The 15307-nt window shown below is 39.2% G+C and overlaps 1 protein-coding gene across 1 annotated transcript; it reads left to right on the forward strand.

Moving 5' to 3' along the window:
- The first annotated feature begins 13959 nt into the window (after positions 1-13959).
- LOC140858397 (protein PIGMENT DEFECTIVE 338, chloroplastic-like) lies at positions 13960-14951 on the forward strand. Its single transcript, XM_073258844.1, has one exon. It carries the CDS (start codon positions 14055-14057, stop codon positions 14934-14936), a length of 882 nt encoding a protein of 293 aa, XP_073114945.1. The 5' UTR covers positions 13960-14054; the 3' UTR covers positions 14937-14951.
- The last annotated feature ends 356 nt before the right edge of the window (positions 14952-15307 follow it).

The following is a 15307-nucleotide window of genomic DNA, read 5'->3' on the forward strand; positions in this document are numbered from 1 at the left end:
TGAAGTCCCACTTGCTAATAAGTCCCAAGGTGCCATCACAAATCAAAAATAACATTAAGGAAGCTTTGATGGTGAGGGAAAACACAGGCTTATAGAAGTATCTTGGTCTTCCAATATCAGGTAAAGCCTTAAATAAGGATGCTTTCTCTTATATTATGGAGAAGATGACAAATAGAATTGCAGGATGGCAATGGAAGGCTTTGTCCTTTGCGGGCAGAGCAACCTTGTTACCTTCTATTTTGTCACCTCTGCCTCTGTATACTCTATCTGCTGTTCATGTGCCGGCCAATGTGTTACATAAATTAGAAAAAAAACTATATGGCATTCTTATGGGGGCATGCTGACGATAGGAAGGGCCTGCACCTCATTGCCTGGGAAAATCTATGCAGACCGAAAATTGAGGGAGGCTTGGGGTTGACATCCCTTATAACCAGAAGGCAGAATTTATGTGCAAATTGGCAGTCCAAATTATTATTGACCAAGGAAGCCTATGGGCTAAGGTGGTCTCAGCGAAGTATCATTTTCAAGGTACTTGGGATAACCATATTAAACCTCGGCAATGCTCTGTGATATGGAGCAAAATATCTAGTTGTGGGTCCCTAATTCAGAATAAGTTCATATGGATAATTGGCAATGGACAATCGGTAAATGTGTATCATGATCCTTGGTTGTCTGCCATCCCTATAGCTCGATGGCCTGCTTATATAAATGTTGAGGTACCCATTGAGGACCTGAAGGTCTGTGATCTTACTAATTCTTCTAGGGAATGGAATCTTCAAGTGCTCTCTCATATTATGGCAACTGAAATGATGACTCGAGTGGTTAGAATACCATTGTCAATTTCAATGAGCTCTGATCGGTTGTCGTGGGAGAATTGTTGGCCTAAGAAGCCTTCTCTTAAAAGCTATTATCCATTACTTCCTCATCAGCAACAAAGGTATGATTTTAATGGCTATTGGGTATGGAAAATGCAAGTGCCTATGAGGGTTAAAATCTTTTGGTGGAAGGTTACATGGAACAGATTGTCCTTCAAGGTGTTGCTTGCCAGGAGGGGTATTCTGCCGGACACGATCACCAACTGTGATCTATGTAACAACGCTCCTGAGGATTTGAATAATGTGTTGGTGGACTGTCCTTATGCTGTTCATTGTTGGAATCTGCTTTTCAGTAGATTGAATTTACAAGATAGGCCTTTGTCTTTAGAGGGCGTCATTAATTTCATGTCTTCCACCAGGATTGATAAAAAACATCAATCAATGGCTGCTTTGTTGATTTGGAATGCCAGGAATGAAAGAATTTTTCATAACAATCATCAATCCCCTATGCAGGTAATGAGGTAAGTTTATGCTTGTATGCCTTACCAGACTGGAGTTGCAGTATCATTTAACTCTGAAATTCCTGATAGGCGTTGTGGCAACTGTCCTCTTCCTGGTAGAGGAAGAGATTTAAACTATGTTGCTTCCTGGTTGCCTCCCCCCTATGGGATTATTAAAGTTAATTTTGATGCTGCGGTCAGTTTGGATAAGGCTACTGCAGCTTTTATAATCAGAGGCTCCTATGGTGAATTAATTAGAGCGGAAGGTAGGCAAATTTCTTTGCTGCAGGTGCATCTAGCAGAATTGGTGGCAGCCTGGTTGGGACTTAGAACAGCTGTGGATGTGTCGAAGGCTCAAAATATTTATTTGGAGGCCGATTCAGAATCAGTTATCTCTTGGATTTCTGATACAAACGTCAAAAAGGATTAATGCTGCACCCCTTGCTGGAGGATATTTAGCTATGGATAACAAGATGCAATGAATTTAAGTGTTCATATATCCCTCGGACAACAAATCAAGCTGCTGATTATATTGCTAAATCTGCTTTGCAGGGAAATGTGTCTTGGCAATGTAATGACATTGATGCTGTTCTCTCTACAATTTTGCAGGCTGATTTACAAGGAGCTCCAAGGATTGCTGGGAGATGTAATAACCAAAATAATCAAGTTTTCAGGCCAAACAGGGAACTGGAAGCCAGTAGTAGAAACAATCAGTCCTCCAACTCACCAATTTTTTTCAATCCGGCTGATGGGAAGACTCTGAGAACAAAGACCATTGGTGTGATAACCCGGCCCACTAAGCCCAGTAAAGCCCAGAAAAAAAAAAAAAAAAAACAAACAGAAACAGGGAGGAAGACTCCCGATCGGAGTCTTCCTCTTCCCCGATTCCGATCAAGAATCGAGTCCTAGGGCCATTAAAAGACCCTAAGACGAGCTCTATAAGAACCCCCTCCTCTCCTCTAAGAGTAGATCCATCAGTCACCGACGATCGCCAGAGTTTTTCTCCGATTTTTCCGATTGAAGCCTCGACTCCTGACCTGTGCTTGTCGCGATTTCACACCGGTGGGGGTCATCGGAGGCTGTGGTAAGGCCTCCTTCCTCTTCCTCTCCTCTCCCCCTTCTTTCCCGTGCCTGTGGGCACGATTGCCGACACGGGAGTCGTCGGATTTTGTTGGAAAAGAGAACCCCCTGTCCGACCTTTTCTTTTCTCCGATTTTCCGGCACCGACGGTCACCACCGACTGCCGGTTCTGGCCCCTCCGAACTCGGAGGAAGGCCGCCCTTGCCGCCGGCCACCGTCGGGCAAGGTGTGGCCGTGAACGACCGATATAGGGAACGGGGACCTCTAGGTCCCCTGTTCTGGCCAAAGATGGCCACGGGGAGGAAAAAGAAAAAGAAAAGAAAGGAAAAGAAAAAGAAAAAGAAAAGGAAAAAGAAAAAGAAAAAAAAAAGAAAAAAAAAGAAAAGAAAAAAAAAAAGAAGAAGAAAAAGAAAAGAAAAGAAAAATATATAATCATATAATAATAATAATAATAAAAAGAAAAGAAAAGAAGAAAAAAAAAGAGAGAAAAAAATATATATATAATAATAATAAAAATAATAATAATAATACACGTAAAAGGAAGTTTCTTTCATCCCTCTCTAAAGTCTTTCTCTCTCTAGAATTGGATTCGTTCTCTCTCTACTTTCTCTCTCTAAAAAAAAAATCTCTCTCCAAGAAGTCCTATGAATCCCTTATTAGGCTATCTTCTCCACTCCTAGTGACCTATGGTCTTAAATCGGTTTAGAGTCGAAAGTAGAGATTTATTGGACTGATCATCAAATCGGTCATTTCTTTATATTATATAATTTTATTAAATATATAAAATAAAATTTATTGATGATTTAATATTTTAAATAGGACTGTCCGATTCTTTTAAGGAAGATTAAAAGGTCCAGGACGATCTAGGTAAGTGGATTTTATGTTCTTTATTTATTTTTAAATGATCATGCTTTTATGTAAAGAATTGTTATTGATAAAATCATAATTTTTTTATAAAATAAGGATCGGCATATGTGACATGAAAAAGCATGTTTTATTATGAGCATTGATTTTATGAATATGTCTTATAAAATTAGCATGATTATGAAGTATGAATTTCATTATTTTTCTATTATGTATACGTATGTTTTAAGAAAAAGATAAAATGATTTCAAAGGCTCTCAGATAGCTATGAATGAATCCCTTCGGGAAGGTCGACATCCGGAGCTAGCATCCACACGAAACATGGCCCTGCCAGCGGTATAAAGTTGGCACATGAATTAAGAACTCTGTCGATTAAGAAATATGGCCCTGTCACGGGTATAATAGTGACCTTAGCATGAATGTCTGTGAGCAATATTTTGAAACATGACATGAATACATGATGAAAATGATTTACGATTCATAATTGTGAAATATACATGATATATGCATGCATGATGAGCTTATAACTTATTTTATTATATGCTCTATGAAATGTTTATTTTTACAATAATTATTATTTGCTAAATGATGCATTATCATAGAAAACTTATGCTTGATCCGGTAAGGAAGCGGAAGTCTACTTACTGAGCTAGTATAGCTCATATTCTTTTTGTTTTCTTTTTATGAACAGAGAAATAAGGCTAGGACCGAAGAAAAGAGAATCCAGGCTTGGGGATCAGCAAAGCAAGCTTAGAAATTTTGCTCTAAAAATTCAGTTTATGTTTATGGATTGTAGTCATTATGAATTTTAAGACTTGGATTATTTCATCTTTGGATTTAGATGCTCTGAACCAGTTTTGGTTTAATTAAATATTTGAATTGAACTTTATTATTACATTTATTTGTGATGCACCTGTTATTATGTTTAAGAAGATGAATTTTGGTTTCGTGTTATCGTGGGTCCATCCCTCGGTAGCATGGCCATGTTATGTCTCGGGTTTGGGGCGTGACATTTTATGGTATCAGAGCAATAGGTTTAATCAAGGGTAGAACTTAAAACCTAACAGTGAGTAGTTAGGTTACGTATAGTTAGACTCTGACTTAAATTATTAACTATACTGCAACTCTGTTATAAAATAACGTAATAATGATTGGCATTTGAATAGGAAGCGATGAGCGATAGGGAGGGCGAGACCTTGGCAAATATGGCCGCTAGGACAAGAGGAGCAAGACTGACGTCGCGAGGAGCTGACAATCAACCAGTTGAGCGGGCTCCTGACGCACCGGCCACACAGGCGAACATTGCTGGTGTATGTCAAGTGGTGGCTCAGCTTATCCAACAGCAGACACAGACTGCTCCTGACCGACATTATCTATGGAGTCATACTACAGAGATTCAGAAGGCTCAACCCACCTCTATTTGAGGGTGGATCTGATCCTATGGCTGCAGAGATATGGATTCGAGAGATGGAAAAGATGTTTGATGCCCTGCAATATCCTGAGAATGTGAAGGTCCGATAGCCGTTCCTATGTTAAAAGAAAATGCCGAGTTTTGGTGGACTGCAATAAAAGCTGCCTATGGAACAATGATGATCAGCTCACTTGGGAAGAATTCAAAGAGATATTTTATGATCAGTACTTTCGGGAACAATGAGATTGGTAAAAGAAAATGAGTTTCTAGCCTTAAAACAAAAGGATGATATGACGGTGTTAGAATATGCTAACAAATTTAATGAGCTAGGTCGCTTCTGCCCTCAGCTTATGAAATTCGAAAAGAGTAAAGCTAACAGATTCGAACAAGATCTAAGATATGAAATTCGATCCCGTCTGTCTTCTCATATTTTCAATAACTACAAGGACGTACTGGAGCGAGCTTTGAAAGTGGAATCTGAATTGAAAAGAGCAGAACTAGAAAGAGGAGATAAGAAGAGACCGAGATCAGCAGAAAATTAAAGGATCAGCAGAAAAATTTCAAAAATAATAACTCTGATAAAAGAAAGAATCTTCATCCTGCTCCTACTGTGGAAAAAATCACAATGGACCTTGTCTCAAGAGGATTGGAGCATGCTTCTTATGTGGTGAGAAAGGACATATGGCTCGTGATTGCCCAAATAAGAAAAGAGATGACTCTAGACCTAACAAACCATTGATCAAAAGCAAAAAGGAAATGCACGAGTGTTTACTTTAAACCAGCAGGAGGCCAATGCAAATGATCAAGTGGTGACAGGTATTATCCCAGTTAATTCTATTTATGCTCGTGTGTTATTCGATTCTGGCTCTTCACACTCTTTTATATCCCTCAAGTTTGCTACTTCTTTGAATTGTGTGCCTGAAAAACTAAATGAACCATTATATGTTAGCACCCCTTTTAAAAATATTGTTGTTGCTAACATTATTTTCAAGAACTGCATAATCCAAATAGAAGAAAAAGAATTAGCAGCAGATTTGATTCAGCTAAATATGTATGATTTTGACGTTATTCTTGGGATGAACTGGTTATCTTCATACCATGCACATATTGATTGTTTTGGAAAAAGAGTGGTATTTCAAATTTTGGATAAACCGCAATTCTTCTTTCAAGGCGAAGTTCATAATACGGAATCCAAACAATCTTTGGGTATTATCTCAATCATGAACGCAAGAAAAGCTTTAAGAAAAGGATGCAAAGCATTTTTGGCCCATGTAATAGACGTCGAGAAGGAAAAGATAAAGTTGGATGATATCCCAATTGTCAAAGAATTTTCTGATATTTTTTCAGATGAACTACTGGATTGCCCCCAGAGCTGAGGTTGAATTTAAAATTGATATCACCCCAGGAACCGGATCTATTTCGAAACCTCCTTATCGGATGGCTCCCGTAGAATTACGAGAATTAAAGGATCAACTCAAGAACTTTTGAATAAAAAGTTTGTCCGACCAAGTACATCACCTTGGGGAGCTCCTGTGTTATTTGTGAAAAAGAAAGATGGGAGCATGCATTTATGCATTGACTATCGAGAGTTGAACAAGGTAACCATAAAGAATAAATATCCTCTTCCTCGAATAGATGACTTATTTGATCAACTTCAGGGTGCTCAAGTTTTCTCCAAAATTGACTTACGATCAGACTATCATCAACTAAGAATTAGAGATGAAGATGTACCTAAGACTGCATTTAGAATAGGTATGGCCATTATAATTTTTAGTAATGTCTTTTGGACTAACCAATGCACCGGCTGCTTTTATGGATATGATGAACAGGATTTTCAAGCCGTATCTGGATCAATTCGTTGTTGTTTTTATTGATGATATCCTAGTGTATTCTAAAAATATAGAGGAACATGAGAGACATTTGAAGATCGTGTTTCAGACCTTGAGAAAAGAGAAGCTCTTCGCCAAGCTTAATCAAGTGTGAATTCTGGTTGGATAGTGTTGTCTTCCTCGCCATGTAATATCTAAGGAAGAAATCTCAGTCGATCCAAAGAAGATAGAAGCCATGGTAAATTGGCCTCGTCCGACTAATGTGACGGAAGTTAGAAGCTTCTTAGGCTTGACTGGTTATTATAGAAAATTCGTCAAGAGATTTTCTCAAATTGCAATTCCTCTGACTCGCTTAACTCAGAAACGAATAAAATTTGAATGGAGCAGTGAATGTGAGCAGAGTTTTCAAGATCTGAAGCAATGATTGATATCTGCCCCAGTTACTCTACCATCTAATAATGGAGGATTTGTCATTTATAGTGATGCTTCCAAGAAAGATTAGGTTGTGTGTTGATGCAGAACGATAAGGTCATAGCTTATGCTTCTCGACAACTAAAAGCCTATGAGCAGAATTATCCGACCCATGATTTGAGTTTGCAGCTATTATTTTTGCTTTAAAGATTTGACGACACTATTTATATGGTGAATCATGTGAAATCTTTACTGATCATAAAAGCTTGAAATACTTATTTACTCAAAAAGAGCTGAACATGAGGCAACGAAGGTGGCTTGAACTATTAAAAGATTATGATCTAAATATTAAATATCATCCTGAAAAAGCTAATGTGGTGGCAGATACACTTAGTAGGAAGTCTTCAGCGAATGTGATGACTCTGCTATCCTTTCAGCAACAAATTCTGAGGGATCTTGAAATTTACAAATTGAAGTGACTTGTACTGATGTTAAGAATGTGTTAGCAAATTTAATGGTACAATCAGTATTGATCGAACAGATAAAAGCGGCCCAACAAAGTGATATTCATTTATGTCAGATTAAGAAGGACATGGAGAAAGGGTTACGAACTGAGTTTAGACTCCATACAGATGAAACTCTTTATTTTGAGAACAGATTATGTATACCAGGAGATCCTAACTAAAAAAAAAATTTTGGAAGAAGCTCATAAATCTCGTTTCTCCTTTCATCCCGATAGTACAAAGATGTATAGAGATTTAAAACAACTCTTTTGGTGGAATGGAATGAAGCAGGAGATAGCTCGGTTTGTATCTCAATGCTTGGTATGCCAACAAGTGAAAGCCAAACATCAAAGACCTGCTGGTCTGCTAAGACCATTAGAGATATCAGAATGAAAATGGGAGCATATCACGATGGATTTCGTTACTGGACTTCCAAAGACAACAAGAAAAAATGATGCAGTGTGGGTGATTGTTGATCGGCTTACTAAATCAGCTCACTTTCTATCTTTTCGAGTCGGCACTCCACTTGATAAGTTAGCTCAGATGTATATTGATGGAATTATATGCCTGCACGGTGTTCCAATAAGTATTGTATCTGATCGAGATCCACGATTTGTATCTAGATTTTGAAAAAATTTTCAAGATGCTTTGGGAACAGAATTGAGGCTTAGTACTGCATTCCATCCTCAGACCGATGGCCAATCTGAAAGGACAATTCAAACTCTTGAGGATATGTTAAGAGCTTGTGCTTTTGACTTCGGAGGACATTGGGATGATCATGTGACATTGATTGAATTTGCATATAACAACAGTTTTCATTCTAGTATCCGGATGGCACCCTATGAAGTCTTATATGGAAGAAAGTGTAGATCCCCTCTGTATTGGGATGAAGTAGGTGAAAAGAAATTAATAGGCCCTGAGTTAGTTCAAGATGCTAGAGACAAAATTTGTCTAATCAAGAGAAGACTCAAGGCAGCACAGGATAGACAGAAGAGTTGGACAGATAGAAAAAGAAGAGAATTAGAATTTCAGGTCGGTGATCATGTTTTTCTAAAAGTATCACCTACTAAGGGTGTCATGAGATTTGGGAGACATGGCAAGCTGAGTCCGCGATATATTGGATCTTTTAAAATTTTAAATCGAGTAGGAGATGTTGCTTACGAACTAGCCTTACCACCAGATTTATCCAAAGTGCATAATGTCTTTCATGTTTCACTACTGAGAAAGTTTGTACCTGATCCAAACAGTGTGATAAAGTATGAGTAATTGCAAGTTCATGAAGATCTAACCTATGAAGAATTTTTTCTCCGAATTATTGATCGAAAAGAGCAAGTTCTAAGACGGCGTATCATTCCATACGTAAAGATTCATTGGAGTAATCATGAAGAGAGAGAGGCCACTTGGGAGCTTGAAGACGATATGAAGACGAGATATCCACACTTATTTGAAAATGAAGGTATGTTAAATTTTGAGGACGAAATTTTTTTTAAGGGGGTAGAATGTGATAACCCGGCCCACTAAGCCCAGTAAAACCCAGAAGAAAAAAAAAACAAACAGAAACAGGGAGGAAGACTCCCAATCGGAGTCTTCCTCTTCCCCGATTTCGATCAAGAATCGGAGTCCTAGGGCCATTAAAAGATCCTAGGACGAGCTCTATAAGAACCCCCCACCTCTCCTCTAAGAGTAGATCCATCAGCCACTGACGATCGTCGGAGTTTTTCTCCGATTTTCCCGATTGAAGCTGCGACTCCTCGACCTGTGCTCGCCGTGATTTCACACCGGTGGGGGTCATCGGAGGCTGTGGTAAGGCCTCCTTCCTCTTCCTCTCCTCTCCTCCTTCTTTTCCATGCCTGTGGGCACGATTGCCGACGACGAATGTCGCCGAATTTTATTGGAAAAGAGAACCCCCTGTCCGGCCTCTTCTTTTCTCCGATTTTCCGACACTGACGGTCACCACCGACCGCCGGTTCTGGCCCCTCCGAACTCGGAGGAAGGCCGCCCTTGCCGCCGGCCACCGTCGGGCAAGGTGTGGCCGTGAATGGCCGATATAGGGAACGGGGACCTCTAGGTCCCCTGTTCTGGCCAAAGATGGCCACAGGGGAAAAAGAAAAAGAAAAGGAAAGGAAAAGAAAAAGAAAAAGGAAAGGAAAAGAAAAAAGAAAAAGAAAAGAAAAAGAAAAAAAAAGGAAAAAAAAAGGAAAAGAAAAGAAAAAAAAATATATAATCATATAATAATAATAATAATAATAATAATAATAATAAAAAGAAAAGAAAAAAAGAGAGAAAAGAAAAAAAAATATATAATAATAATAAAAATAAAAATAATAATATATGTAAAAGGAAGTTTCTTTCATCCCTCTCTAAAGTCTTTCTCTCTCTAGAATTGGATTCGTTCTTTCTACTTTCTCTCTCCACTTTCTCTCTCTAAAAAAAATCTCTCTCCAAGAAGTCCTATGAATCCCTTATTAGGCTATCTTCTCCACTCTTAGGGACCTATGGCCTTAAATCGATTTAGAGCCGAAGGTAGAGATTTATTGGACTGATCATCAAATCGGTCATTTCTTTATATTATGTAATTTTATTAAATATATGAAATAAAATTTATTGATAATTTAATATTTTAAATAGGACTGTCCGATTCTTTTAAAGAAGATTAAAAGGTCCAGGACGATCTAGATAAGTGGATTTTATGTTCCTTATTTATTTTTAAATAATCATGCTTTTATGTAAAGAATTGTTATTGATAAAATCATAATTTTTTTATAAAATAAGAATCGGCATATGTGATATGAAAAAGCATGTTTTATTATGAGCATTGATTTTATGAATATGTCTTATAAAATTAGCATGATTATGATGAAGCGAAAATTTAGTGCAGGGGCAAAATGATAATTTTAAAACTTTTTCAAAATTACTATTTTACAGCAAAATTATTAATTAATCTCATTAATTAATACTAATTAACCCTACACTAGGATCTAAATATGATACAACAGCATGCATTTAAATTTGAAATTCAAATTTGAATCAGTAAACATTTTACAGTACTGTGTTCAGAATACATCACCTTTTTGCGGATAGTCGATCACCACAATCTGATCACCATCGGGGGGCTCTAATCGTCATGTCACAGCCACACAAATGTCTGGCCTCTGCGGATCGTCCACACGAAGCTCCCGTCTGATCAGCTCCTCACGAATGCTAGTTCGTGATTTCACCCTTTTGATGGCAGATGTTGATCGAACTCCTTCGATCGATGTGTGCCAACTTTTCGATGCTCTGGATCATCTGCACAGTTGCTTGAGAGGCTGATGGATCTCTCCCTGAAATTTGGTGGACTCACGACACTCGTGGCACACCAATCTCACTTCCCGAACCCTAGGTAGAAACCCTAGGGTACACACCAAAAACCCTGCGCCCAATTTTCTCTCTTTTCTTTCTTTTTCTCTCGAAAGGTTTTGGACCTTCACCTTGCGCAGAAGCCTTCCTCACGCCCCAAAGTTTCTCTCCTAAAATTTCTACGCACATCCCACATTTCTCCTCTTTTTAAAACAACGTCGAACGTGTCTTATCCGCGTGAGAGGATAAAGACAAGAGGTTACACATTTGAATTCAAATCAAATTTGAATTCAAACGAAAACCAACTTATCCCTATCCTTTTGGGCGTGAGAAGAGAAGGGGCGTGGCTCTTTGTGCGTGGAAAATGTTTCATGAGAAATCTTTTCTCGTGTAAGTAATGTGGCGCACAAAATGGATAAGGATGAAAGGGCTAGTGATAAGTTATCCATTAAAATTCAAACATGCTTTGAATTTGAATGGCTAACTAATTATTTTATCCATCCATATGGCATACAAATGAGGGCGTGGGGAAGGGTTTTGCGTGAGAAAAATTTCACGAGAAGTTTCTTCTCGTGAATTCAAATGGGTGCAAGGAAGTTGGATGTCGCAGAGAATTTAAAACAAGGTGGTTTGATTCAAATTGAGCCAACCTAGTTTAAAATAGGTTAAGCACAATTAGACCAGATTAAACCCAACATAATTAGGCTTAATTAGGCTCAATAAAATCCTAATCAAATCAAGAATTAACTAAACCTAATCTCTGATCAAATCAGGGACTAAACCACCTTAGCGATTAGGTCAACATTTAACCTAATCGGGTCAATCCAAACTGAATCCAATTCAATTGGACTTGATCCAAAAATAATTACTCAATCAAATTGAGTTAATTAGTGATTAAATCATTAATTAAATCTCTCATAAATATTGAGTCCAAATTCGATGGGCAATCAGGCATCAAAGACCATCGATATGAAACCCTGATCAAAGAGTTCAAATTTCAAATTCAAAATTTGAAATTCAAAATTTTGACCTCGGTATCCAAAATGTGTGGAACTCATGATTAGAGAATCCTAATTCTCAATCATAGAGTCCCAGATAGATAAGACTCATAATCAGCCATCAGATCAGAAAGGAACCTCTAATGTGTGTGACCCCACAGGTTCGAACCTAAACCGGTAGCACAGGAACCAATTCCTGTACTAATCGAAGTGACCATTTAGCAATGGTACCCGATGACCGGATAGGTCGAATAATCGCAATCGCAACATTCAGAACCTACGTGAATATGGTTACCGTATAATTCATCCCTTTTGACCCCTATGTTTAGGACGACTCAGGGTTAAACTGTCAACCCTGATGATATCATCCGAATCGTGCTCAACTCAATTAGTCCTGTGACTCCTCACTAGGACTACCCTGGTCAAGATTTTGCTAAATTGAAACACGATTGTACACAGCTCCTAAACTGGAGTGGTCAATCTCATCTTGACACACGCACCGACAAGTCAAGTACTTGACTACACCCAGCAACCTTCCGTCACTGAATTAAAAATTCAGGTAGTTCAGTGCCTAAGTGTAGTGAGTTGCTTGTAAGTCACCGTGGTGGTCTCAGGTCGGAGGGACATTTATATCCATATCCCATCGGAGCAAATCTTGACAGCAGAAATAGCTCCGGAGTTGGTCACGTTCAGTGCAGATGTACCATTACATCTCACCTGTATGCCATACCAGTGTCTCCACACTCTTTGGTTATGAGGACAACCAACCCATATGGCACACAACGACCTATGCTCGATAAACGTTGTCGTCCTTGGTAACAACGTATCATTTGGTCGCGAACATGTTTAAGGACTAAGCGACAAATCCTCCTTTGTCGAGTCTAAATAGTCCTAAGGACTTCACCACAACACAGGAGTTCATTAGAAGATGAAACATTTGTGATGAAAAAATACCAAAATAACTTTTATTTATTTATAATTCATGTACTAATACAAAAGGAGCACAACCGTCAACAGGCTGACGATTGACTTTGGGACACTATTCCCAACATATGAAGCATGAATTTCATTATTTTTTTATTTATGTATACGTATGTTTTAAGAAAAAGATAAAATGATTTCAAAGGCTCTTAGATAGCTATGAATGAATTCCTTCGGGAAGGTCGACATCCGGAGCTAGCATCCACACGAAATATGGCCCTGTCAGCGGGTATAAAGTTGGCACATGAATTAAAAACTCTGTCGATTAAGAAACATGGCCCTGTCACGGGTATAATAGTGACCTTAGCATGAATATCTGTGAGCAATATTTTGAAACATGACATGAATACATGATGAAAATGATTTACGATTCATAATTGTGAAATATACATGATATATGCATGCATGATGAGCTTATAACTTATTTTATTATATGCTCTATGAAATATTTATTTTTACAATAATTGTTATTTGCTAAATGATGCATTATCATAGAAAACTTATGCTTGATCCGGTAAGGAAGCGGAAGTCTACTTACTGAGCTAGTGTAGCTCATATTCTTTTTGTTTTCTTTTTCATGAACAGAGAAATAAGGCTAAGACCGAAGAAAAGGGAATCCAGGCTTGGGGATCAGCAAAGTAAGCTTAAAAATTTTGCTCTAGAAACTCAGTTTATGTTTATGGATTGTAGTCATTATGAATTTTAAGACTTGGATTATTTCATCTTTGGATTTAGATGCTCTGAACCAGTTTTGGTTTAATTAAATATTTGAATTGAACTTTATTATTACACTTATTTGTGATACACCTGTTATTATGTTTAAGAAGATGAATTTTGGTTTCGTGTTATCGTGGGTCCATCCCTCGATAGCATAGTCGTATTATGTCCTGAATTTGGGGCGTGACAATTGGTTCTCTGATTTACTCGGCTGTGACTTAGTTTTTAGGATTTTTTGGGATGTTGCTGTTGGTAATCAAGTTTTTGGTTTTGTAAGATGGTTGTACATATCAGCAGTATACTGCTGATAGCTTCTTTTGATTGTTTTGTAAACTGTTTTTTTTATGAATATATTATCTGGTTACCTGTTATCAAAAAAAACCGTCAAACGTACGCACAGTTACATAAAATCGGCAATGCGTAGCCGAGTTTTATAACTGACGCGACAACATAAAATCGGCAGCGCGATGCCGCTTTTAGGTGGATTAGTATCCCCGGCATACCCTGGACCGCTGGACGCGATGCGGAGATCCTGACGGATAGATAAGCCGGAACGAGAACGCCGTGGCTTGCAGCTATCGCCGCGGGAGCGAGCGAAGAAAAAGAATGACGCAAACCCATTCCCTCTCGCCCCTCTTGTTCTCGTTAAACATCTCCTCTCCCTCTCCCTCCCCCTTCCCCCGCCCTCAAGCTAAAAATCCCGTTTTTCCCCTTCTCTCCCGCGTCTTCTTCCCCAAATCCCCCTTCTTGAGGCGAACCCATGTCCCCTTCTCCTCCCCCGTCGACGGCCTCGGCAAAGAATCCGAGCTCGAGCTCCTTGGCAAGCCGTCCCCGATCCCAGTCCCCGACGACAACGAACCCTCCGGCCCGCAAAAGCCCGCGGATATGGAAGAGGCATTAGCCCCGTTCTTGAAGTTCTTTAAACAAAGGGACTCCGACTCCGAAGCCAAGATCGGAGAAGAGAGCGAGCCGGATGAAACCAGAGAACCCGCCGAGAAGGACAAAGAACAACAAAAGGTCGTCGGTGTCCGGGTTCAGTACTATGATCCGAAGCCTGGGCATTTTGTGGTCGGCGTGGTGGTGTCGGGGAATGAGAACAAGCTCGACGTGAACATCGGCGCGGATATGTTGGGCACGATGCTGACCAAGGAGGTGCTTCCGTTCTACGAGGCGGAGCTGCCGTACCTGCTGTGCGATTTGGGAAAGGATGCCGGCGAGTTTCTAGTTCCAGGAAAGATGGGGATTGTGAAGGATGAGGAGGCCTTGAGTGGTCGCAGGGTACCCGGAAGGCCAGTTGTCGAGGTGGGGACGGTCGTTTTTGCGGAGGTCCTTGGTCGGACGTTGAGCGGACGGCCGCTGTTGTCAACAAGAAGGATGTTTCGGAGGGTCGCGTGGCACCGAGCGAGGCAGGTTCTCTTCTATCGCTCTCTCCCTTTCCGAATTCTGTATAGTATGGTTATGAAGTTCAAGTCTTGGAAAGTTTCTTGACTAGATATTGTTGATCCCATGCCAACGACTCTTCTATTTATCTGGGAGCATGGTTCAGGTTGAATCGATTGCACTGTTGATCTCTATATATCCTTTTGTTATGTCTATGAGTTTATGGTGTTCAAATCCAAACCTTTAGTCTCGAATTTGAATTCTAGCTCTATTAAAAGTTCAGTTTATCTCTATCCTCCTGTTGACAATTTACTTAACAAATTTCTAAGGTTTGGCCAATATAATATGCCATTGTTAGTATGCATCAAAATTCATAGTCGAGGCTTCTATCAAAGTTTAAATTTGGAATACGGAATTAGCAAAAGTTTGTTTAGGATTAACGTTTATCTGATCCTGTGGTGGTCGTTACTAGCAAGCTG

This window comes from Elaeis guineensis, chromosome 6 (genome assembly GCF_000442705.2).
Source record: "Elaeis guineensis isolate ETL-2024a chromosome 6, EG11, whole genome shotgun sequence".
NCBI lineage: Eukaryota > Viridiplantae > Streptophyta > Magnoliopsida > Arecales > Arecaceae > Elaeis > Elaeis guineensis.